Consider the following 27,142-nt stretch of genomic DNA (forward strand, 5'->3'; position numbering starts at 1 on the left):
TTCTCTAGTGATGAGAAAAGCCTCAAAAAAGATTGAACACACCACCTAGGCAATTTATCTCTGCCACAGCTACTGACCCTGGGGCAAGTGGCAATTTTTTCCTGGAACTGTATCAGAAGATAACAACTGCATGTCAAAATACTTTGGCAATGACTGAGAAGGTATTTTAAACATCACTACTCTGGCAGGAGTTTCAGTGAAAAAAAGATTTACAAACTGCACCCCTCAAATGCCTTTAACTAATGTTGTACTGGCTTCTTTTCCAGTGCAGACAACCTAGCTAAAAAAAAAAAAAGTGAATGCTGCATTAGTATACAATGTTTTTTTACACGCACACACACAGTTTCATTGCCAGCAAGGGCAACGCTACTGCAAAGAAAGCGGTCCTACTTTCAGAGGTTAAACTACCTAGGTCAAAACTACCCATTTAATGACCTACCAAAAAATAAACAAATATCCAAACAAATTCTCCATACTGAAGAAGGCTAAGCATGCCAAGCCACGGCAGAGTGTCACCAACTAAAAAGCTGAGGTAGACAAGTCTACACTTAAGGAGAAGCCAGCACTTCTAATTCTCACAAAGTGAGTCTTGACACAGAGAGCAAAGACTCATTCCTCCCCAGAGAGTGCAATTGTGGGTGTTGATTATCACCATATAAATTTAATCCCAAGCAAACCAAATGAGAATAGTTTATGTTATGCAGTTGATGGTTGCTAGTAGTTGAATGCCTTCAAGGTTTATAGCTTCCTGGCTTGTTCCTGTGATACAACTATGTCAATTTATGAACATGAAGAATAGCTAATATTCTGGTACCTGGGGCACACCTACTCATTCCTAAATAGTCGCTTTATACAAGCTAGATAGAGCTTTGAAGATTTTTGTATTCTAGGAAAAACTACAAATTTTCATTTATCACATTTTCAGTGGTGTGGAAAACAAAGTAATTTAGTCCATCTTAGGTGAGAAACCTACTTTCACTCCCAGCCTTCTCTCAAAGCATGCTAGATTTAGACACAAGACTGTAAAGCTTAAAGGATGGCCTAGGGACAGGTGACCAAATTATACTAATCATCTCCGATGGCTGCTTTCTCCTGAGTGGGTCAATTTTTCAGAGTCATTTTAACAACGTTCATATTTTCCCCAATAGATCTGCGTTATTTAATGAATGTTAGACAGGCTATTGATGCTAGATAAGCTTTTGTCCACAAAAGTATTTCTGATGCTTTCTCACATACCAAGTAATACATAAGTATTAATTACTCGCAATTAAATCATTACTTGCACTCCCTGAAGCTGATTTTGTCTCAACTATTGTACAATCTGTACAGGACAGGAAGGCTGGAACTTCATTGCAACTTTATAAGCAAATAGTAGCAACACTGTTCCCCACTTTAGGTGGGCCAAATATTACAGTCTCAGATTTATAGATGTAAAGCATGCACACTTCTCCAGATGACCGTAAAAGCAGTACCTTCAATACCTCAGCTTTTAAGATTTTTATGGCTGACTCAGTGTGTAATGTACTGCATAAAGAAGTAGCCTCTGCCTCAATGAGTTTCACTAAAAAAAGTTATGAGTACAGATAACTGACATTTCTGCAGGCAGAAAAATTTTCCTTAGATTTCAGTGTTCGGTGTGACTTTTGTTAATGCAAACCAAAACCCAGCAATCAGTAGTTAACTTGTCCGCATCATGCTGCATCCACACAATAAGCGCAACATTCATATTGCACGTACTAGCACAACTATCGCATCTGTTTCCTAAGTCATACCATAGCAAGGTCTTTACTTATACTGAATCGGTTGCTGTGTTAAGTGTTCTTTATCTCCGACTCCACAAGGAATTAAGCTATGTGTACTGGATGATGAGTGTCAAGGATGTCTCTACATAACGTGTTCTAAAAATATTAATTACAGAAGGGAAGCATAAACAGGAGGATGGCGAATGCTGCCTAATTCAATACTATACAAAGCATATAGAAAGAGATTGACAAGCGTGCAAATGGTTCACATACCTCAAGTCCATAACAGGAATTATTTCCCTAATAAAATACCTCTAGTATTACCAAAAGACAAACTTGCAGGTAAGATATGTAAAAACATGCTTTCATTCTACTGATGTCAGAATCAACGGTAGTTCTCTAGCTTGTTGAAATGTCCCCAGACAAGTACTAGCCACAGACTAGCACAGATTAGTTCCACCCCCACACACACACCATACAAATCTAAGTCTCCATAAATACTATCCTTACAGTGCTAGAGATTCCAGCGATAAAAAGAGAATGTTCACAAGTCCTACATTTTTAATGATTTTTAACTTGCTTATGATTGTATTTTAAGTGTAGAATATTTCTAGAGTTATGTTAGGAAGAATTAAATCTATACAGAACATTTTCTTGCTTCTCTTTGCAATGAGCTAATTTTAGATTTGGAACCAATGCCTGTCAAACATTTTAAAGCGAAATGGGATATAGCTGATAATGGCTCTGGCAGTGACATTTTAACCCACTCTTCTGCATACTAGTGAAAATAATAAGAGAATCTAACATCTGGAAAAAAAAATCTACAGATTTGACACTGAATTAACTTCAACTTTTATTACTGGGGATGCTATTGCTTTATTACTTGAAATACCTTTTTCGGTAAAAACTCAAATGGATGACTTTCCGTACTTTTCCCTACCCAAATGTTACAACATGCATTCCTTCCTTTTACGCCATACAGAATATCAAATCAATACAATCCTTCCTTTAAAACTGTTTACATGCTATCTATACACTTAAGACCATATCGATAGGAACGTCTTTTTCAGCATCTCAGATGTTTCTCCTGGGGACACGCAACATCAGTCATTCTCATTCAGCAGTACACACACCAGACTTTTCAAAAATTATCAGCAACACAACTGTATATTAAGAAAAACTCCACACCAATGGTTTGCCCACATCACTTGGCAATGTCCCTTTAATATTAATACACAGAGAAGTAAAATTTTTCATAAATTTGTTCAAGTATGTGGAACATGTAAAATGCATAAGAATCAATATGGACTTCATTCATGTTATATTTATTTATTTTCCAGCTTCATACAAACTGGATGTAGAATCATAAACGTACATTTCTACCATTTTCAACAAAAATATAACCAATATGTACAATTATTTTATTAAAAATACAAAAGGGATACAGACTCCACCAATGTCTTTCTAAAAGACATACAGGTACAAGTAGTATCAAAAGTATGAGGAAATCACCATTTAATTGTACATTCTGCACTTAACATCACAGAGCGAACTGAGATTAGCAGTCCTATGGTCTACAATTACTTAATGCTTATATAACATTTGTGCAACTTGTGATAGAGCTAGGATTTTGTATTTCTATATGCACATGAGGTCCATAGCCTTGAGGATAAAACTGGCAAATAATGCATATTACATGTAAAAGTACAAATGCATAATTGACAATGTGATATATAAGCAAATAGACAAAAGCTATGATTACAGGAGAGAGAATTAAATAAAGCACTGACATTTGTTTGATACAGTGAAAAAACACTGCAATTTGATCTTTAAAAGTTGAAGCTAGTTACGTTTATCTACTGATCAATATGATCAGCTGAGTTCAATGGAAAAAAAAAAAAAAATCCAAGACCAGCAGTTCCTCACATTTGAGTACTACTCGGATTGGCAGCCTTCACTTCTCCGGAGTCTGTGCAAAAACAACACAAAAATAGAGGGGAGGGTCATTTCAGTCATTATAGGGTTAATAGCAGCTGTGAGCAGGTGGTTGCTACACATTGGCCTTCTCTACACATGCAGTGTTCCATGAAGCCATTAACAGTTGTGACTATTTCTGCATTGCAAAGGCTGGCAAATCTAAACGTGTTATTTTTCATTACTTAAAGGCTCGTTTATCCCCTAATGCCAAAGTCAATAGATGGAGGTTATTAGATCAGTGTTAACAGCCGACACAAGCTGTGACATCCCAACTTGCCTTCACTGCAATGTTATCCAGTTAATTTCTCTTTTAATATAACTATTATATAGTAAAAAAAAATAAAATAAAAATAATATATAACTTAGAGGTGGGGTTGCCGTCTGTCTCATTAGAATGGGACACTTTCTTATTCAGTATGCCATCCTGTATTCCGCAAGGCACAGGTATGAGACATGCAGTGTCCTCTTCCATCACCGGCCAGCTGCAAGCGCGGGTTTCTGCATTTACACTAGACCCGGCTGAGGATGCCATTAACGGCTGGGGATGCCGTTAAGGCTAACATTTACAAACTTTTGAAGACTCCAGGGTGGGGCACATTAAGAGTGAAGCGAGACAGTCAAGGAAAGGCTGCATCCCGTAACCTCTGCCTTCCCATCTGCCCTGCTCAGCCACGTGACAGCAATACGCTTTCCAGGAGCTGAGGCTGGCAACCCTACTTACAGGTATGAAATAATACTGTAATTACTACGCAGATGCCGTATTTGATCTCCGAAACACAAACATAGAAAATCGTAACAAAGGCATTGTAAACAAGCAAATAAGCACTGCCTCCTTGAAGGATTTCAATGCGTTTTTCTCTTTGTAGGTTAAAGGCCAAATGTAATTTGACAACTAGCTTATCTCATTATCTCAATGAGACTAAGTGCTAGGATTGTGATTAAAATCTAAAAGGAAGATTTAAAAAACCTTTCCAGGCATTGGGAAGTGCAGCCAGAGTTAATCATCCTGATGTGATGATCTTGGAATTTGGAATGATACTGTGTGATGTGGCAGACAGCGACAGTGGTAGCTTGGAGATTGCTGCACTGTGCATTTCAAGCAACACAGTTTGAAAAGTGCCAGGGCGATTTCTTCACAGTATTTCACATGCAAGGGGAGAGGGGACAGAAGGGGGAGGGGCGGAGGAAGAAGCCCCATGCTGCTTTAAGGCAGGGAAGGAGGCAAACAGGTCCACCATCCTTTAACTATAGTTCCAAGGCTCCTATTCTAGGGACGTCTTCTTGTGCTCTCCTTTAAGGTGGCTCACTCTGGATCCAGAAAAGCCCCAAGTCTTAGACAGCAGAAACTTGTTCATCTTCTGCAAACACAATAGGATAGGGGAAAATAAAATTCAATTCATATAGAACAAGACTGCCACTGAATGAAACAACCTGTACTGTGCTCATGTGTTTTCCATTTCATTGTATTAGGTATATATTTTAAAACAATCTAAATATCTGTACATTTCAGGTCTCATGAGAAGTACTCCTCTGTAATTTTGCTTTCAAAGAAAATAAGACAACCAAGCTAGGTGCAGTTCCTCAGCCTGAGGAACACAACAGCTACTCCTAGATAGCCAATAGCTTCGTAAAGCTATCTTACATTTTTCCCTGAATGTATCTGTGATTTATTTAAATTAAGATTGCACAAAAATTGAGTGCCGCTTTAGTCACCATTGGTAGAAACAATAGACCAGGATACTTTTTCGACCATTAAATACATGGTTAGTGCCAAACATTAGGTATGCTAGAGACTTTCAGGGCAGCCAGCGCTGTACCTGGTGAACATAGGCACCTCCAGAGTAGTTGCCTAAGTCAACTGCTTGGTTGTCCAAGATTCAGGTGGACCTACATTCCAAATTTTAAATTATATTTAGGATCAACTGAATTCCTCCCCTTCCAAAAAGTTAACAAGTAGCAAGTTTTGAAAGATGGAAGAGAGCTCCAATTATGGCAAGAATTTCTATGGCAGAATACATTTGCGCAATTTGCTTTGTGTCTGTGAAAGCATTGACCATTTTTGCATGCAGCACACTCAAAATCTAACAGTTAGAAATTTACCATCTTCCTCTGTGGAAAACCCTTGAGACGGATAGTGAGCGAGACGTGGATCTGACTCATTCGGTTTATGCCACTGAGGTTTGTTCACAGGCCTGCTAGTCGAATGGCCATGCGACTGCTGCTGCGGAGTTGATGTCTCACATGTCCGTGCCACCATTCTAGACCTCTGAAGTGCTATGTTGTAATCTGGAGGCTTTCTGGTTGGATGGGAACCACCTTCTGCAAACTCAGCAATAGGTATTCCTACATAACCAGGAGGAGTTGGAGGTGGTTCCCGATATCGACCCTCTTTTCGTGCTGCAGGAAAAACAAGATTATTATAAGAGATAGTAAGAGGAAAACTGCTCAGAGGAAAATAAACAGCGAAAGTTAAATAAACATCAACCAACTCAACATCCCAGGAGAAGAAAATCTGAAGGACAAAAGTTAACTACCATATGGTAGACAATGAGGTCTTGAAAAATAAATCATGCAAGAAAGCATAGAATATACAACCTACACAGGATATAGCTATTCTTCCAGTAGCGAAGCATTACTCTCATAAAATTCACCAAATTACACGGGGAATTTGTTCAAACTTGGCAACTGAAGCTGTTCCATCAATTGTATAGAATAAAACATACACTGATCAAAGTAACATGGAAGACTCAAAGAGTCCACAGAAGTGGCAATCATCAGGAATATTGGCATGTCCCCAAACGCATGACTATCTATCTTAATTCTGAAGATGGGCTTTGTACCTCAGAGCTCATCTCTTGTTTTTAGCATCTTGGGGGGGCAGGGGGGGGAAGCACCTGGTACATTATTTCTCCCTACAAATCTTAGCACTTAATGAGACATAAGCTACAATTCCAAAAGGTAAGGAACAGAAGTGGGCTTCATCTTCCTACTTTCTGTATGCATTACTGCCTGCTGCTCTTACGGTTGTATTATCTGCAAAATTAAAACTTGAAAGTATGCCCATAAGAACAACAATTGAACAGGATTTTATACAGAAGATGGAAAGACCACCACCTAGTTTGTGGATCTCATTGAGGTACAACTGTTTACCTGAACAAGGCTTAGCTCTGGGCATACTTAGAAGTTCTCTCTTGCAGAGAACTTCAAGGGAGGAAGCAGTGATTATGTACTTATGTACCTGAAGAAGCCAGCTGGGGCTTTGATACTGAACACACTTTGTGGGTCTACCCCTGTAACACGTGACCACCTAGCTTACAGCACAAAGGCAAACACAGCAGGAAAAAACACTGACACAGACAATTTACTCTCCGCAGCTTGTCATACACTGTATATTCTTGCACAAGGGGTGATGACAACATCACCCTGCATTACGCAGCATGGCATTGACTGAATGGGCAGTACAAGCTTAAAATGGACTGGTGCTACTGGGATGTGAGCTTTTATAGACTAAAGTCTTGGTATTATAACAAGACCAAATAGTTTCCAATAGAATCTAAGTCTTTTTCTTGGACAAATTGTTTTAACTGAGCAAAGCAGCATGAAGAAGCTTCTAAGAAATTTTATTCAAAGATTTCTGAAAAGTAACTTCAATGCAGAAGAAATTCTGTAGAAAAATTCTGTTGGAATACTGCAAGAGATCAATGCATATTCAGTGCAAAAGAACCATGTAAAAATAGTGGCTTCTGTTGAACAGTGATATGCAGAGTTACATTTGCAGGATAATTAGTTAATAGTACTGAAGTGTATGGCTTGAATTTTCAGATCTCTTTCACATTCTCTTAAGTCTTTAAAAACACAGTGGAAAGCACTGCCTTGACAGGCGAGTTTGGACATGCTTGTTCCACATTCTGGTAGAAACCAAGGGCATCAAAGAGTAAAATTAGAAAGCGGCATAAATGAGAACCTGGAGTCCTGAACTGAACACCTTCCTCCTCTTCACAGTTCAGGCATTCAGATCTGCACCCAAGCTTTGAGGCAATGAGCCACTGCTAAGCAATACACTTGGGCAGAAAACGGAAAAACAGTTTATCACAGTGGTCTCGGCATGACCCCAATCTGGCAGACTTTTTCAGCTGTGTCAGCACAAAATGGTTTTTAGATGGTTCTTCATATTAACCTGAAGAAAGGCAAAGTGAAGGCGAATGAAAGGAATGAAAGAGGGAAAAATGCAGAGGTCTTGGACGGCCCAAGGACTGGCATGCGTAGAAGGAACAGCATGAGAAAAATGTTAAGCACTGCCAAAGGCACTTTCATATTAATTTATATATTATCTGATCTTTCTTTTGTTGAATGGTTATAAATGTACTTCAGCTCTAATTTCTTAGGAACCTCTTCAGTTTCAGCAGTCCAAAGAAACTTCCCAGTTGGTATTTAAGCACAACGTGATCCCATTTTCAGAAGTAAGGAATATCCACAATTATCAGACAAGTCATACAGATGTATAAAGTAAACGGCTTCTAAAAAAATCAGGCCACATTTATTAAGTTACCTAAATATAGAATGTGGAGCCTTACTGTGAAGAGAAATTCACATTTCAGAACAGACACCTAAATACATCAACCCCTCAAAACGCTGTCCAGCAGTTGAGCTAGTTTTCTGATGTATGGCAGGCTCTCTTGAAGCACAAAGGCGCTGCCAGAACTGAGAATCAACAATGAGTGATATTTTCCCTAGCAATAAATGCACAATTAAAGGGGAAAATTTGAGAGAGACTGCCAAATGTTCAGGTTTGTTTTAAAAATAAAAGTATCAAACCAGACAAAAGAAATGCACTTTTAGAGCAGTATGAAGAACCATAAGCAAATGAACTAAAATATTTCATGGTAAACAAAACTCAACTTACCAACAAGCCCCTTTGTACTACTTGATGATACTGCTATATGAGTGGGCACGGGAGCTGGCTTTGACTCCTCTGCTGGTACGGCTGTTATGCTACTGGTTTCAGCTTCAGTCGAAACATCCTTCCCACCCCTCCGCTTTATGGTACCTGTATCACCTTCCGAGTCCTCTCCCCAGTAGCCTGTTGAGGATGCCCAGCTTGCTCTGGACTGTGCTTGATCGAGGCCCTCCCTACTTTGACTTTGCCTGCCATACTTTGTGCCATGATCGGGGAACATCAGCTGGTCCATATGACTGCCCGAGGCCCACAGTCCTGCCCCATCGCCTGAACTATCAAAATGAGCATGTCCAAAAGGCAGAGTCTCCCAGCTTCTCTGGTGCTGTATTGTTTGTATGTTGTCATGAGAACCACTCGAACAAGAAGTCCAGCTACCACGGCCACTGTCAGCTGCATCGAGCGAAGCTCTGTCCCCCTGATCCTGTGACAGTTCTTCTGTACTAGGAGAAGAAAGCACAGTTGCTCCAGCATACAGGCCTCTGGTCTCTGACAGTGGTGCATATGAGCTAGATGCACATTGAAGAGGGAAAAAAAAAATAAATCCAGTGTTAGAATTGGAGATCATTTACAAGACACATGAAGAATTCAACAGTCAAGAGAAAAGCAAACATATTGGGGGGTTGGACTAGATGACCTTTAAAAGGTCTCTTCCAACCTAAACCATTCTACGATTGAAGGTTTTGATGCAATTTATATTAAGTATTAGTTGCATTAATGACTAATTCAATTTTGAGAATAGAACACTTTCCTTTCAAACTTATCCTCAACAAAACAAAAACCAAAACAAAACTAAAATTACTGGATAGATATCCTGATGAAACTTAAGTCTTCAGTGGAGTCATTTCAAAAGGTAAAATCTTAACTTTGCAGCAGCCATTTAAGACAGGTAAACTGCATTGACATATATAAAGGGGAATAGACTGATAGATAGGGTTTCTATTGCTTTTCCAGCCACGTGAAGCAAAGGATCGAAAGTCAGAAACAGAATTTTAGCAAGAGGTGGCTGATATTCAGGTTTAGGTTTCAGCTTTTCAGATTATTTTTTTCTGCTTAGGAAATTCTGAAAGCCAACTTTTCAACATTTCTTGCACACAGAAATGTATTTTAACCTTAACTTTGGAAACACATGCTACTTCGTAGAGCAAGTATGTTCTCCGTAGCCTTTCAGCGATTAGGTAAGCCTGACACTATCACTTACACGGCAGCAGAGAAAACTGACAAAGCGTCACTTTTGTTTAGCAGCTATCCAGGCTCCTGGGATTTGTCCTTCCAGGGCAGCTTGCTATGCAGACTGGAACCCTGCTCTCCTCCCAAATATTTAAGACATCTGATTAAAGAGTGTGCATAGCCTGGGATTCCCAAAGCTGACATACGCCAGTTTTGGAACAGGCCTGCCACCCACAGACCCTGCAGGATTAAAACCCCTGAAACCATTCAGAGGACTGAAGCATCCAAATAACAGCTCAGAAAAGTGAGTGGAGACTAAATAGGAACCAGAGCTCCAATTATTTTCAGACCAAGGCTCACTGCTAGAGATTTAGAGAACTCCTCACAGCACTAGCTTCCCCACCATTACAGAAATTAATTACCTAGAAAATTACTTAGAAAACCAGCACCCTAATGTGAATTTTAGCTTCCAATTATTGTTGACTAGAAGAGATACTGGGGTAAAATATTTTTGAGTTAGATATATATGCACTTTTCTATAAAACAGACTGGAAAATTACTAGCTATTTCTGTTCTCAGCTTGATCACTGAATAATTGTATGAATAATTTCTCATCTAATTCTGTTAATTCGCCACCTAGAAAACAGGCTAGAATACTAGTCTGCCATAAAAAGGATAATCTACAGCATTTCTAAATGCTCAGATGATAAGGTCTACTGAGGTAAAGTCTTACTGCTGTAGACATCATCACACAGTCAAGAGTGCAAAACCTTTTCTTGTCAGAAAATGGAGCATTAGCACAAAACACAGCATTGAAATAGTAGTTTTTAAAAGCAGGGGAAAAAAAATATTTGAGAGAGGTACAGGGAAAGTTACATGCCACGTACACACTATATGAAAGTATAACGTAAGTAAGCAGAAATAAAATTCCTACCCTAAGCTGTATTGATCTGGTTCAATCATGATTCTTCTATCAATCCTTCCCACACCAAGATTTGTCTCCACGATGCTGACAGAATGCCTCTGTCTCCTCTCATCATGCAGGGAGACTGGCATAGAGTCAAAAGAGGAATTGCTGACAATACTAGATCTGGAAGAAATTTCACTGTGACCAGAATCTGAAAAGTTATCCACCGTGCCGCTAGGAGCCAAAGTATAGCCTGCAAAGGGAACATCACGTTAATCAGACTCTCCAAGAAGCCTGCTCAGTTATTGTCAGGCAGCTGGCAATACTGCTACCATAGCAAATCAAAACTACAGTTACATTTACACAGAAGCAGCACTGCAAAAGATAAAGATACATAGCAGAACTGTGTAATACCATGTATTCTGTCTCTTTAATGAGAGGTTTAAGATTGTGAGAACATGCACTACTCATTTAGAAACCAACTGCTCACCTTCCTTCTTCTCTGCTCTCCTCCCCCAAATTATTTTCAAATGCATCATCATACTTGTATCACTGCATTATGAAATCTCGCTTCTCAAAAAACCGCCTCTACGTAAACACTGTCTCCAGGATTGGAACGAAAGAGATGCCCTGGACAAGATTACTGCTTAAAGTACTCCAAGAGACCCTCTCACACAGTTTTGCTGTTCTGCACAGCTACACTTCAGAGATGAACAGCAGATACAACATGAAGCCCAGATGTCTGGGCTGACTGCTTATTCCGTATCTTGGCTGAGAGAGGGCCAGATTTTCAAGCTTTCTTTGTGGTACTTGGCTAACTAATTACATTCCAAATAGCATATATTACCAGAATTATACCAGAATTTGGAGGTAGCATTGACACCACCAGACTGAGATAAAATCTGCAAACCATATCACAGAGGCAAATTCAGCAAATGCAGCTTTTGTTTTTGTATTAAACAAAGTTGTGCTGAATGCTTTTGCCAGCTAAGTTAGAGATCATTAAACAACATACATCCACAAGTAAGTGCAGTTTTCATTTTTTGCTTTCAGTCTACACATAAGCATCAAGATGACTTCAACTGATCTATCCCAATTCACTTGCTGAGAACATGGAATTAATGCTGCCATTTTTGTCCAAAAGAACATACTATTACCTTCATGTTACCATCAAACCAAGGATTTTTCAAAAAATTTATAATCATGTTCATGACCTGCTTTTTGCAAAAATAAAGCACTTTCCCCACTATGAGTGAAGTACAGAATCCCAATTCCTTTTTCAATAAATGCACAGGTCTGATCATATTTATATAAATTCAATCTTTGCTAATGTAGTATTTGGGAGAAATCATGAAAATAGCTACAGGGACTCGAGGTGATAATCTAAGTCTTTTCTACATAACATCCTCCTCCATCTGACCTTAGTAAATATCACTTCAGTAGAGATTTTGGATAGGCATTTGTACTTTCTTGCCATATTCATCTCTCCCCTTTTCAGGTCTCTGCTTATCCAATTGGACTTGTTTTTTCTCCTTTTGTTTCTGTAAGCCCCACCTATCTCAGAGGTCCTTGTTGAATTGCTATTCTTGTTACTGTTCTCACTTCCAAGAGGAGAGGAGGAACTGGTTAGGTCCATTAGTCTGGAACCATAAGGCCTCAACTGGTCGGCACTGCCACCTACCACGTGAAGAAAAGGGCTCAGCTATACATTTGATAAGAAAGTAGAAAAAGTGATGCTCACATAAGTTTCAAATCTTTACCATCCCTGTGCAGTTTAGGGAAAGTTATTCCTACAGGGATGTCACACATCTCTTTAGCATTCTGAACTTCTATTATGAGGACTCAACCCCAATATATATATTTTACCGTAATGTTATGTTATGTAACTGTTAAACTGAACTTTTATGATATTTTGAAAAGATAAGCTATCATACTTCCAAAGAGACTTTTTGTTGTTGTTGTTTAAACTACAGGAAAATGCTTCCATGCTGTTTTGTCAATTCATAACCAGAACAAGTACAATGAAAAAACAGGCTTAAAGAAAACCCCTTGAAAGTCCTAAATTCACTTTAAAAAAATAACACTATGAAGTAACTTCAAAAGAACCCAGTCAAGAAAGCTCCAATGTGTAATACCATTCCTCAAATATCCATATACATTGTTTGAATAATCAGGCTGCTAGTAAAACATCGTGTATTAGTAATTTGAATCCCAAATTATCTTAAGCCTGCCTGTCATAAATAGGTCACATCCCATCCAGATGCATGACAGCAAATAATTCCTCTAACAGGCTAGCGTGCTCAATGCTGTACAAAGATTTGAAGTTTCAATCTGCACATCCTTCCACTGGCAGGAAACACTGATGACGGGAATATTTTTGTCAGAAGCAGCTGCAGAGAGAGTGACCTATTGCATCAAATCCTGTATCAGATCAGGCTGTCTTTCCTGGCTTTTGCTAACCAGAGGGCTTTCAGGTATCCCTGAAATCCACTTCCTAGGTATCCTTTCATGTATTCCACTCTGCAGTACAATTCCTGCCCTCTTGCTGACCATATGTGACAAAAATTGGAGCAGCAGTAGTTTATCCCGAGTGTCCAAATTCTCTCTCAGAAGTTTCCAAAGTCTATGAGCTTCAGGAAACAGGATGAGAAATATTGCACATCTAATACCTTTCCTTGGAGAGCTCTGTGGTGAAGTGGGAGGAGAAGACAGCTGTGAAGATGCACTTGAGACTGTGTCTTCAGACTGTTTCTTGTGCCGATCCAAACTTCCTTCTTCAGATAATGAAAGAATTTTCTTTAAAGCTTGTGGGGAGTTAATGCCTTTAAATAAGAATTAATGTAGGCAGATGTAAAGTCCACTGTAAATACATCTTTCTGTTTCACAATGCATTTATAGAGCTGGCACCATACAGGAAAAATAACTAATTTTTTTTTCTGTACATTTGTGAGTTTCTGACTCCAGCTTAAACAAAGCAAAACATTTAAACCTACTCCTGTTTAAAATATAGCGCTTTATTTCTGCATATTGGTGCAGCCGGTCTTTCATTCTGGCCACCTAAAATAAATACTCTGTCACAATGCAGATTTGGTGTTGCAGAATACTGCCTATACAATATATAAACCAAGGCTATGCATAGTAATGGTTACTGAGAAACGTGAACTAAAATTATGTTGAATAAAGCACACACAAATCTCATTGGTTAGTGAAGGTTTATATAGTAAGAATTGAAACTGTTCTCGTGTTTCTCTTCTACTCAGAGTAGCCGAGAAGGTCAAAGAAAGCTGGAAAGAAGATTAATAAGATTAGGCTTACAAAACAAGGCCATCCGGCAGCTGCCTTGCTCCCTTTCATTTTTGAGAACTATCTCTGCACCAGCTTATTTTAGGAAACTAAAGAGTAAAAACATCCTGAAGATGATGTATGACGTAAAGATCTAGGGCATCAAGAACCACTTTTCTCAGGGAACATTTATCCATTTTTCTCTTCCCCTCCCCTCAAAAATCCACCCTGGGACGGTCTTAAAAGTGAAGACAGACCTTCTCTGACAGTTTTGCCAATGTTTGTGGTAGAGGTTATTTTCAAGCATTCTACAGAATTTATCTTTGATCTGCTGGATCACAATGCTGCTATCAATAATTTACAGCTGCTTCATCAACATAACCTAGTCAGTTTTCAGAAACTTTCCCACCATGAGCAAAAACACAGTCTATGGTGCTTCAAAGTCCTTTTAAGATTAAAATTTAATAGTAAAATCAACAAGAACTAGATGAATATTGAATTGTTTCTTGCTCATTTTGCTGCTTCTAACATTTTGCTAGCAGCCTAAGCAGGACACAAGTAAAACTAATAAAAAGCAAAAAGAGAATTAAGCTCTTGTGAAATTACCATCATGTAATAGGAAGGGCCAGTTATACTACGTATACTTACTAAGAATATTACCGTACTTTCAGTGATATGTGAGAAGTTCTTTAATAATGCATATATGTTATGCACACATGCTGGGACACAGATTTGGAAATCGAATTAGAAGAAATTCCTATACTCTGGTATCTTTCTGACCAACATGCAGGCAACAACGACTGAAGAACAACAATAAAAAAGCACTAGGGAGCAGAAGCCAAACGGATAATTCTCATCATGAAGCTTCAGGCCTACATTTCTAACAGGACTACCAGTTTGAACAGGCCTGGATTTCACATTAACTTTTCAACTTTTGAAAAAACACCAAAACTTCTGAGGCATCTCAGATGGGTCACTCAAAAACTCCAAGTCACTAATCCCTTTGGAAAAGTTAAGCCAAGATCCCAGGGCAGATAGAAACATTAATTCTTTCGAGCTGCTAGTAACACGTAAATACTTATACTGATTAAATTGACAGGATGCTTTCCTAGATTTCTCCTTCCATTTCTAGAGTAGAGAATTATGCATATACACTGCATGAACTGGCATAACCTGCACATACTACTACCAGAAATAAATGTCTGAATCTTATTTGATTAAAAACGTCTCCCTGACATAAGCAAATAAACTTCAGAGTATTAAACCAAACACTTCGTTGTTCTACTTACCAAATGGTGGGAGGTCTTTGACTGGCACTTTCTTGCGAGAGGGATAAAGAGATACAGCAGGGACCTGCAGTGCTTGGTTTACTTTATGTTGCTGCTGCTGCTGCACCTTCTGCTGGATGCCTGCCCGGGGAGCCACCGGTGACGTTTCAGATTTTCCAGATCGCTTGTCTCCTGTATTCTTTGGCACTTTGCAAGAAATGGGAGAAAGCACATAACAACTACTAGCTAGAAATATTGTGAGAGTTTTAATCTGAGCAGTGTAAAGCCCTCCAATTAATAATTAAAAGGTGCTCAAATACTTGTACAATTAATACACTAGGATACCTTCAGAGAGAAAAGATGAAGAGGAAAAGAGGGGGAGATGTAACTCCATTTGAAATATGTACATTATCAAAGAACATTTACTCTCTTTCTCAAAATAAAACTCTCATAAATTACTATTGTTATAGTTATCAAAAACATGACCAGAAGTTATACTTGGCTATCATAAGGACTACAACTAATTTAGAACAGATATATAATTACTATTTTTTGTTACCCTGAAGGAAGGGAAGCGCATAAGATACACCATTCCCTCAAATCAAAATGAAACCAATATCCAGCATAAGGTCCCCCTCTGCTGCAGCCAGGTACAGCCCTCCAGGTGTCTCTGACACACCTGGACATGAGGAAATCCCCTTTTCCCTCTCAAGGCCAAGATATCCAGGATGACCACCCCTATTCACACCAATATCTTGAATACATCAGAACTGTAGAGGAACTTTTGGCTCCTCCATACCCTTTGTACAGACAAATTTAAAGAACCCTTGTGCACTTCAGCATGACATCATCTGAAAGCCTTATCTCCTATATAAATGCTATTCCTCTATATTGTTAATCTGCAAGATGATTTCCTTAAGATTCATAGATGTTCGGTACTTGGAAATGACTAGACACAGCATTTTCCACCTCATTGTCTAGTTACTGTTCCCAATTACTTCCTTGGAGAAGAAACAGAGGTATATTTAACAGTTTCCTTGAAATCCATAACAAATGACAACGCTCACGTGTGTTGGTGGCTGGCTCACACTGCAGAGAGAGTGTCTGGAGGCTCTCTTCATCCATTTCCAGATCCAAGTTTGAGAGATACTGCTTTACTTTCCGTGCCATCTGAGCATCTTCATACAGTTTTTTAGCATTAAGGAAAGAGCTGCGACGGACCCGCTTTTTATGACCCCCCGTTTGCGCGACATCCAGCACGGCCGCATTCGTACTGCCCTGGCTGAGAGACCTGGAGCGAAGGGGGAGCAGGAGGGGGAGGAAAGAGGGGAAAAGTATGACTTAGTCCAACACAGTATCACTTGATAAACATGAAACGTGCAGAAGGTTGCATGAATGTCAGTCTACAGTCAAAGCTTACATGCCTCATTCCAGTAAGTCAAACAGCTATAATAGATAGAAAGATGAGGGCCAGGAAATCTTTTTACTTGGTTACAGGCACTATTTTAATTACATAAATATTTTAACCTACTCTGCTCCAACTAGGCAATATCACTTCACACATCTAGAAAAGCATTCAAGCTAGCTCTCTCACGTAAGCCAGCCGCTGAGAAGATTGGAGCATTAGGAAAAGCTCATGCAGTAAGGCAATGCTGACAGAAGACTATAGTTGAGGTTCAAATTCAAATACATATACAGAAGGCATTTTGAAAGCTCTCTAAATATGTTTTAAATCAGACCATATACAAAATGTGCAGCTCAGTTTCACAGAACAGAGCTTCCTTGTAACTTGCTAGGTTGAAGACAGCTTTTTGTTAAATAAAATGATCAGCTAGTTCATGATGAAATAAATGTCATGCACATTTCAATGTATGTATGTCTATATGAAAGCTATGCATTGTTCCTGTATTGTTAAGAGTAAAAGTGATGGCTGAATTGTAATATGAAAATAAGTTAGTTTAGCAGACACTGTAAGTTTTAACTTTTGTATTTGATTGTGATAATTGCTTATTAGGCATAAGAAAGTTAACAGCAATTTTTAGCTGTTGCAACCTTACCATGTTATAATTTCTCTTTTACTGAATGTCACTTCCTTTGGCAATTTAAGTTGGAGGTGGGGAAGAAGAATGCCCCACTCCTATCTACAACCATTTATAAATAATTTACAACTTTTGTGTTTTAACCTCAAAAGCAAAAGCACGCCTGGATTAAAATGTATTGTCAGTAAAAAAGGGTTAACAAAAGAAAAAAATGTCAAAGCACCAGAAAATTAAAGATAGCGAGTAGGAAACAATGCAAATGGTAAGGGAACAATGAATGTCTGTGTGTGTTGTCTCCAACCACTTACCCCAAACTCCTCCATTTCTTCTTCCTGCAAGTGAGAGCCAGGAAGAGTAAAGCATGGGTTTAAGAAGAGACAGAGAAAGATCACAAGCTCAGAAAGAAAAAGACCAGACCTCAGGACAAGCAGTTCTGGAAGCCCACAAACATTAAAGAGAGCCTTGACTCGGGCATACAGTCAGATATTACAAACTCTTCTAGCTCAAATTAAGAAAAAGAGTATGCAATAAGCTGGTCTAACATGAAACCAAAGAGCATTCACTCCATGTTTTCTAACACTACCAGCTGACATTGTTCCAGATACACTCCCACTTCTACTAAATCAAAATGGCAAGGCTGGCACACATCAACATTTCAAAACAGACTAATGCATGTGTGTTCAAGACAGTATCTCCCCCTCCCTCCCAGTGATGGAATCTCATTTTTATGAAGTAACTGGGAGCTAAGAAATAATATGAAATATTTTAATAGGTATAGATAAACACAAAATGTAATGATGTCTCCAGTTTTAGAACACCACATAATTTTGGTAAATTGTTAACAACAAACAAAACACTCATACTGCTCCAATAGAACAAGGAGCACTTGAAAAGCACCTCTTGCTGACACCTAGCCTTCTCTCAGCTGGGAAAAGGTCTGCCTAATACAACACACTTACCTCGTTCTAAACATTAAAGCAGGATCCATGTTCACAGACGCCATGCGTCCAACATGGCGTATCTCTTTCGCAATCATTCTCAGCTTCTCAAAATTGACCAAGCCCTCCACTTTTGAATCATTTCCTACAATCAACAATTAACAACATCAGTTATTAGGTAGCAAAGTTAGTTTTCCTTAGCTGGTAAAAGATGACGTACTTCTGCTTTTACCTTCATGAAGAAACGTAAGGTCTTTTTTGATAACAGGAAACAGGGGGATAATGGGGGGCTGTAGGTTTTGGCTGTTAAGGACATTACGATATTTTGCCATATTCCTAGATGGATCAAACAAGTCCTGTAGATCTTGAAACAGTTTTTCATACTTGCTTGGAAGCTTTTCCCAAGTAGTTCGGAGCCTTGCAACTGGTGCCAAATTCAGGCCACTTGAAACAAACAAAAAAGTGGAAAAAAGTTCAAGAACAATAGAAAGAAACAAAAAATCCTAGAAAAGACCATGTTAAATTTTGTATGGGAGAAATACCATATAGCCAGAATAGCGTAGCACAACAATGTCAATAAATAACAGAAAGTGAAAACTTCCTTTTGCCAGTGTGTATTATAGAACAATTCAGATCATTATTATAAAAACTATAAAAACTGGAGATATCTGCATGATGTAACCATAAACAGATAAAAGTTACACTTGGATGAGTAATTAAACCTTATAGAGAGTATGTACTTATCACTTTGGAACAGCATCTGAATTTGATAACAATATCATAATCTAGGGGTACCTCAGGACCACCACTTATTTCCAGATTACCAGAGTGGAGGAAAAACCACCTTCCACCTATATAATGTTTAGGTGGTAACAGCACAGTGACCCACCTTCTTGCTGCAATAATCCATCCGACTTTGTTGTGTCTAGATCAAATTGTTATAACAGACTCTACACATTTGAAGTTATTCTGAAGCTGTAGCTTGTACAAAGACCAGGGTTTGGGTTTTTTTTTCCCTTAATGGCATTGCCTGTCTTGCTATTCATTTCTACCTATGGGAAAGTTTGGTATCTAGAATCTTTCTTTCACTCCAGTTTTTGCTAGCAGACAGGCTGTTTTTATTTCTCATTGAGATCAGCTGAAATAGCTGAGCTAAATCTTGAGATTTTTATGTCTCAGAGATGCTGACTGATTATTAGCATGGATCCTTGACTTTGGAACTTGCCACATTTGATTGAATGGTATTCAAAACCAGTGATCTTCACAAAAAGCGTCACGTTCAATCTGTTGATGGAATGTGACAAGGGCTTTTGCCAGAGGCAGCGATAAAATTGTCATTTTGATGCAACTTACTCAAGTTTTTTCATAAGAGACAGTATTTAGAGATTTTTTTTTTTTTGTTAGGTTCTTTCTCCCTAACTTGGGAGACTCTAAAGGAAATGTGAATGTTTTAAAAAATGTGTATAAACACATACATTTGAGTTTCCTTCTCTTCCTTTTCATTCCAAAACTAAGAAAGGATTTCTGTCTGAGCTTTTCAGTACTTTTTTTTATTCGTATTAAAAGGTCTTTATTTACAGCTTATTATATGGCATTGCAGTCTACTATTGACTATTATCAGAGTTCCATCCAAGAAACTGCTCAATAAATTCAAGATACTAGGAACTACGTATAAAATTATGAGCTCCCTTTGGGAAATTAACCCATTCATTTATGACAATGTTGTTATTTTTCTTTATATAACTGCTGTTTCTTTTGGTCTTTGTTTTTAAATAAGTGCAGTAGTTTCTCTAGTGCTGCGCTCACCAATGACTCTTGCCTCACTGTCTTGAGCAATAAGTACAGAATAGTAGCATTCCAAATATTACAGCAAATATTTCAATGTCACATGCAGACTACTAGAAAATGCCCTCCTTATTGGATTGCCAACTGTTGGTGTTAGTAGTATTAATTGGTTTACTCTGTTAAATACATTTTTTTAGATTGACATAAGTTAGACTTTGCTTTTTACTTAGAAGTAAATTAAGGGGCAATACCTAATGATGGCAAACATAGAGTTGAAGTTCTTGCATTCTCTGCAGTGTAGTGCTATCTTAATGAAATGCTTAATGATCTTCATCCTTTTCAGCTGGTTGGTTTCTCTTAGAATCTCAGAAGCCACCCAGAATGTTTCTTGATTTATCACCTCTTCAAACTTTTTTAGATTAGTGCAACCTGTTTTTGATTTGAGTTTAAACAAGTCATCTATGTATTCTGTGGGTTCAATATTACGGAATAACTCAAAGTTTCTCATGGAGAGTTGGGTAGCCACCTCAACAGTACTGAGCTGTAGTAGAGAAATTTGACTTTCCCTTAGTAACTCTTGAGCATCTTCATCTGAACAAAGAGTTTCTGTTTCCATGTTGTTCTTCAGGTAATACCTATAAAAACAAAATTCAAAAAGATACCAGATAGAGTATACTCAAGTACTAGTGAAAGTTAGAGTAATGATCCAGTTGGAATCATAGAATAAAGTGAATTTCAACAGGCCTAGATATTAATTAGAAGTTGCAGGGGGAGCAATTTCTTGTAAAGAAACAGAACATTAGCAATTAAATAATGCTCCTGTTAACAGGATTTTGACTTAATAAACTGGCATTGTCAGCTCTGGCTCACAGTCTCGTCTCACCTGCCACTCAGCTGTATCCTGTCAGCAAGCTTGGATAACTGATCAGGAAGCCTCCTTTGCTTGATTACACCCTCAGGCGTGACAGAGACTTCACACAGTGAATATGCATCAGGGGTTGCAGTGAGAGCAAATTCCCTGATAGCCTGGATGACCACTTCTTTTGCTGTTGTGTCCTTACTGATCATGATGTAGCGACTTTGCTGATCTGCCTTGAAAACCCTCAGAACTTGATCTGGTAAGTCTGGAAAAAATTACACGCACGGTATGCAATTTAGTAAAGCAAAAAAAAATTTACGGTATAAGAACAAGCCACAATATCGGTTACATTGAGTCTAATTACTAGTGCTGTCAGTTTTTACTGCAGTATCGTGTCACTTCTCTCCTTATAAAACAGCTGGGTTTTTGTTTTGTTGTGTTTTTTAATGAAAGACTAGTTCTATTCTCAACCAGGAAAAGAAGTTAGTTAGGCTATCGATGGGGCAAGCCACAAACATATGTTAACTTTTCTAAAGTTTGGGCAAACAAACTAATAAGCAGTCTGGTTTTTACAGGTGGCGAGTCCTGGTAAATTCCAAGTCTGCAAAAAATCAAGGACACTCAACAACACTACCCTATACACTTACATATAAGAAGTTTAAGCAAATTAGGTGATAAGAGTGTCAATCTTCCTAAGGATATTTTTAAGAAAATAGACTCATTTACCTAAGTCTGACACTCAGCCATACTGCCACACACAAAGGGAAGACATGTACACATAAGTAGCTAGGAAGATGCATATATAACGGCCAGCATGCACGTATACATAAACAAACTGCAGTAGTATTAATGCATCCAAGTACTTAATTATCAAAAATACTCTGTCCTTGGTACATTTAAATCATAATAATAAATGTGTAAGTAACAGACTGAAAACTTGCTCTTTATTTCTCTGTGCCAATGTTTTACTAATTAAGAACTAAAGCAGCCAGAGATAGAAAAACACTTCACAAATATTCAAGTTCTAAATATATTATTGTTTCAAGTGACTGATGACAGAAAACTTACAGTGAACACCTACAAGGCAGCTATTTTTAGGAAATCTGGAAAATTACCAGCCTAACTCCAAATGTTGGATTTGGTATTTCCATAAGCTATATGGCAATACCAAATCCATATATATTTCCATATTTCCATTAATGTATTGAAATCTAGACTCATTAATCAACTGAAGTTTGATTGTTATCATTGTATTATTAAGAAAAAAAAAAGACCTAAAATTGTACAGCTCTCCACCACTGGATTTTTTAACATAAGTTATTTTTAACTGACAAGTACTTTCAGTTAATTTATTTTCTTCTCTCTGTTACAAATAACCTTTTCTAGTTTTGTGTGACATGACATCTGGTCATTATCCTTTCTTTAATGAATATATTTTTTTAAAAGAATATTTTCTTTATTTCTTTTAGATCATAAAGGTCATACGAACAAGAAAATAGATAATAATAGAAAGCCTTCTGAATCTACAGCCAAAAAAGAATCATTACTAGAAAAAAAAAAATTCTGATAAAACAGCTGCCAGATGAAAACATTCACTTTGATACAACCACAATCTTTTTTGACAAGACCTGAATGTACATAACATGTATTCAAGTTACTACAGAAAGATCTATTCAGCAACAGAAATCTTGCGACAAAAGAACAAAAATTAACGTCTTCCCACTGCTGCTGCATATCTCCAAAATAATCATTTGGAAAACATTAGGATAAATCTCTCTGATATGAGTTGATTTACATGCCACAAAGGCTGTTTAGGCTTAAATATATTAGTTTACAAGTTCCATGCAATGAAGCCCATCACTTTTAAGCTCACAGTAGTATTTTTGCAGCTTGAGAAGCACTAATACTGAAAAATATTAGACTTGAGTGATTACATTATCAGTTACACATAACGGCTATCAGTATAGGCCAGGTTTTAGCCCTTTTTAAGTACTTGAGTCAAATGTACAAATACCTTTTAACTAGCAAGCCAATTTATCACCAACTCTATATTGACCCATCTTCCTTCAGTAATTAGTTGAGGAGGGATACAGAGCAGTGCCTGAAATAATTTCTGTATTTTCTGACATCTTGAGGAAGGTAGATGCCAAAGACACAGCCTTTCAGAGATGCTGTTAAAAACCAGACCGCTTTCTAGATCTTGTTGCCTCTTGCTGTTACAGAAATACTTGCCACTCAAAGAAATGCTATGAAGATGGGAAGCTACTGTAAACAATACCAAGGTGGGAACTCTCTTAACACTCCCAAGGAAAGAGTGTTTTGTGCAAGGAGAAAATGACCTACTCTGCTGGATCATTGAAGTCAATATGAAGAAATGCAGAGAACGGCAAATAGAAAAGTATCATCTTTGCACTGTATTTTACCATCCAGTTTCTCAGGCTGCATACCTTTCAGAGCTGGTAGCAAAAGCACTACACAGAATGCAGAGAAGTCTCCCAGCAATTGAAATGATTACAGCTATATAGCAATGGTAGCAAGTAATTCAGCACAATAATTTTTAAATAAAAGAGCACTTGAAGAGAATTGTAATCACCCCCCTTCACTCCTTTTCAAAAGGAAACTGGAGTGGCAGGCTGAAGAATGCACTGCTATATGACAGGAATCTAGTCCCTTAGAAAGCTGGGGGGTGGGCAGTACCAGTGACTGGCAGCTCCTCATTACTATATTATTTTGACTTCCACTCGAATAGCAAAGACAGCACAAGAGAAGAGAAATCAAAGTGCTATTGACTTTTTGAACATTTAAAAATAAACCTTAAAAAGTATATTTGAAAAAGCCTGAGCAAATCAGAAGAGAAATTAAAATGACTCCTTGCAGATTTCAAGCTGTTCTCCTTTTGTCCTCAAAGACTACCCTTCCAAAACAGCAAGTTGTTTTATTTTCTATCCTGAGGGATATTCCCCAAAGCCTCAAAGGATGGCAGTTCTACCACTTGTCTCTCTCTTCTCTAGTGCATTCAATTTCTTGTAAGCTGTCTCAATCTCCATCTTTAATTTAGTCCAAGGTAATAAAAGGAATTAAAAATGCAGGCTTTAATTTTTTTCCAAGTCTTAAAGTATATAGAGGTATAATTCAATTCTTCTATCTACAATGTAACCACCCCTAAAGCCCTTAAGGTATATGGTTTTTATTTCAGTCCCTCTTTTCCCTCCTTCCCACACAGGGAAAAAATATACCTGCGAATTACTTTAAAAATATTCAGTGTGTGGACATTTGGGCAAATTTTAAGCAAAGAAAAAAAAGAGCTTTCTTTTTTTTTTAAATGAGAAAGCACTAATTACTTAATACCTTTTCTATAAAGATAATGGAAAAGCTGCTATAACGCTGAAGCAATGGTATTACATCATTATTTATCTCCTTTCCTCAAAGCAAAAGGCAAACATTATTCATTTGTTACACTTTTCTGAACTCCATCTGTGATTGAAGGATCTTCAGACCCGTAATGGCTTTCCTTCTCAATTAATGGAGCTTGTTTGAGCTCTGTGAAACAGCAATGCCCACAGCTCTGGAAGTTAAGCCAGTCACAGTGCTCAGCATTAGGGACACATTAATTACCTAGAACCGTCTGGTCTAGGTAAATGGCAAGCTGGAGAATGGAATCTTCACCCATTTATAAAATGCTGATGAAAAGTTAGGCTCTTATTGATAAAGAATATCTTCAAAGTGTTGGACACCAGTCGTTAGATAAAATACAAAAAAATAGCAATCCTCCCACTCTCTCAGAAGCAATCTTAGACACTGGGACAAAAATCACACACCACCTTCTTGTAGTCTTCTCTAGCCCTAAAGAACCTGAGATGAAGTGATGCTCAATATCACAGTTTCAAGTGCGATGATTGCACCAACTTCGCCAGTATGTAGGCTGATGTTTAAGCACCATCCCTTTAGGTAAGGTTTGAAATCCCTCAGGCTTAGGAGGGCACTGAATTTTCAGTTCTACTTTTGAGAAATACTCTAAAGATTAGACTAAAATAACCAAGTGTCTGCACAGCTGCCATCACCATATCCTCCTCCAGCAGCTACGTTTTAATAGCAAAGATCTGGATACTTAACTCAGAGAAGGTTTCCCGCTAAGAACCTTCCTGCAGCCAGATAAGAGCCCAAATCCCAACCCCGCCAGGAGCTCTGGCTAAACCCATAAGATAAGGCTCTCAAGTTTCTCATATTCTCCCTCACTCGCCCCCACGCTTTGTTCCTCTGCTAAATGTGTTCATTTTTTATCTGTTTCAGAATGGGATTTTAAATCACTTTATATACAAAGAATTCAGCACACAGTTGCAGGGCAGGGTGACTAACAGGGACCTTTGAAACTCTGTCCCTTACAGATGTAGTACAAGATTATATGTCTGTTCAGAAAAAGACTGAAACGCATGTCCCGTGTCCCAGTCCAATGCCCTTTTGCTTTAATGTAAGCTAATGATCTACTGTGCTATTTGAAAATACTGCAGTCTTGTAAGACTGATCTATCAGGGCAAATTATAAAATACCAAGCAAAAGTTTTCGCTGGCCAAGAGTATTCAATCAGTAAGAGGCACTCTGTATACAACATACTTGAAAAACAGACATCTAATACGTTCAGGTAAAGTATATTGGAGCAAATGTAATAAATCCTAAGGCATTAATATGTAGCTAATCTGTGGGTGACAGCATATAGTTCATAAAAACTCACATGCATCTTTAGACTCTGGCAGTCAGGAAAAAAAAAAAAAAAAAAAGAGATCAATGAAAGGAAATTATAAGGTCAAGAGCAGCAACAAAAAAGGATCCTTACCTGGAGTAGTATTGAAATCTAAGATGCGGTGATGAGACTGCAGTAGATCGGGATTACTGGATGACAGGGTTCCGCTGACAGGTAAAGCAGGAGGAATGTGCTTTGTTTGCCTCAGTCCCACAATGCTGTCATCCTGAGACTGGCCAATTCCAATGTCACTGCATCCAGAAAGAAATAAAATCCACACTTACAGACATTCAGAGCTTGGGCTATACTAGAGGGACGCAGGGACATCTATATCGCTACCTTTTCACAGTTCCAATTGTTAGTACAGTAATCACTATTTAGAAGTTAAAATTCTCCAGACAACAGTGCTTGCTGTCTAGCTTGGTCAACAGTACCCAAATATCCACTCAAAGTGATCAGATTTGCCTGCTCATACTGCCAGAAGATCCTCATGTTCACCACTAAGCTCTGAGGAGCTGCTAGGCTCGTTATTTTTTGATGATTTCTCACAGCAGCCAAGATGTTTATTCAAAAGGTGGTACACACATCATCATTCTTGCACCACCCCATCACCCAAACTTTCACTAACACTGCTGTCCCCTCAGTGCTATTTTATAAGACCCGAATTTCACAGATCTTTTACCCCATCACAGATAGGATTTGCAACTGTACTTTGGGACGTATTGTAGGCATACAATCTAAGATCTTTCAACAGACAGATAAGAGAGGATCGTTGACATCATCCATTTTCCTACCCTGGATCACCTCTGAGTTTCTCCTCACTGAATGTGACTGAAGTGATGCCAGCTAACTTGGAAGGCTAAGGTAAGCATCCGCACTTGGGTGCTATTGGTATCCCCTCCAAAGTGCCTGACAGCTGTAAATAAAAGTATTCTGTGATAAAGGTGAAGGATTTTCTCAATTAAATTGTGAAAGGCAGCATCCCAAAGGAGGTCAGCAGTGCTAGATGGATCAGAGACAGAGCTATTATCATATTATAGTAGGCACTAATTTGCTTATTGCTTTCGAGTTCATAATCAGCATGTGAAGCAGAACAATTGCTACAGGACATAGAATTGGAGCTAGCCACTGAACTTTTCTATAAATACATAGATGCAAATCCTTAATGAAATACTCTGAGGGTGTAAAATGTTGAATAGCATCCATTATAGAAAATGAAAATAATTAAAAACTTAGCTACTATAGGCAATGCCTTTTTAAAAGCCAAGCACACCTAAATCTGTATCTACACATTTAAATAAAGCATAAACCAGAACTTAGATTTTGTTGCAAACCGCTGCAACTCTAAAAAGTCAAGCTACTAAATAAAATGATGCAACACAAATGACCATTTGTACCCTAATTTGGGGCACTTAAGCTTTTGTCTAGTGTTCTATCCATCCTCAGAAAACCTAAACAGAAGTCATTAAGGGCAGCACAAGCA

At 38.2% G+C, this 27,142-nt stretch overlaps 1 protein-coding gene across 14 annotated transcripts in view; it reads right to left on the minus strand.

The window, feature by feature from the left end:
- Nucleotides 1–3,055: 3,055 nt before the first annotated feature.
- The window catches only part of RAPGEF2 (Rap guanine nucleotide exchange factor 2), a 192,080-nt gene continuing 167,993 nt past the window's right edge, over nt 3,056–27,142 (minus strand). For 7 of the 14 annotated variants that reach the window (XM_087736382.1, XM_087736378.1, XM_087736377.1 and 4 more), the window contains 13 exons: nt 25,753–25,910; nt 20,946–21,186; nt 20,314–20,697; nt 18,510–18,721; nt 18,299–18,422; nt 17,648–17,671; nt 16,368–16,591; nt 15,322–15,507; nt 13,420–13,572; nt 10,778–11,003; nt 8,623–9,182; nt 5,820–6,116; nt 3,056–3,711 (listed from right to left, as the gene is read on the minus strand). In XM_087736382.1, the coding sequence (XP_087592508.1) occupies nt 3,665–3,711; nt 5,820–6,116; nt 8,623–9,182; nt 10,778–11,003; nt 13,420–13,572; nt 15,322–15,507; nt 16,368–16,591; nt 17,648–17,671; nt 18,299–18,422; nt 18,510–18,721; nt 20,314–20,697; nt 20,946–21,186; nt 25,753–25,910 (2,836 nt within the window). In that variant the 3' untranslated portion in view covers nt 3,056–3,664. Of the gene's footprint in view, nt 5,078–5,819; nt 6,117–8,622; nt 9,183–10,777; nt 11,004–12,304; nt 12,428–13,419; nt 13,573–15,321; nt 15,508–16,367; nt 16,592–17,647; nt 17,672–18,298; nt 18,423–18,509; nt 18,722–20,313; nt 20,698–20,945; nt 21,187–25,752; nt 25,911–27,142 lie in introns of all 14 variants that reach the window. The other 7 variants (XM_087736379.1, XM_087736381.1, XM_087736387.1 and 4 more) reach the window with 4 other exon arrangements.

This window comes from Nipponia nippon, unplaced genomic scaffold (genome assembly GCF_047370975.1).
Source record: "Nipponia nippon isolate SJK-2023a ecotype South Korea unplaced genomic scaffold, ASM4737097v1 scaffold_6, whole genome shotgun sequence".
Taxonomy (NCBI): Eukaryota; Metazoa; Chordata; class Aves; order Pelecaniformes; family Threskiornithidae; genus Nipponia; species Nipponia nippon.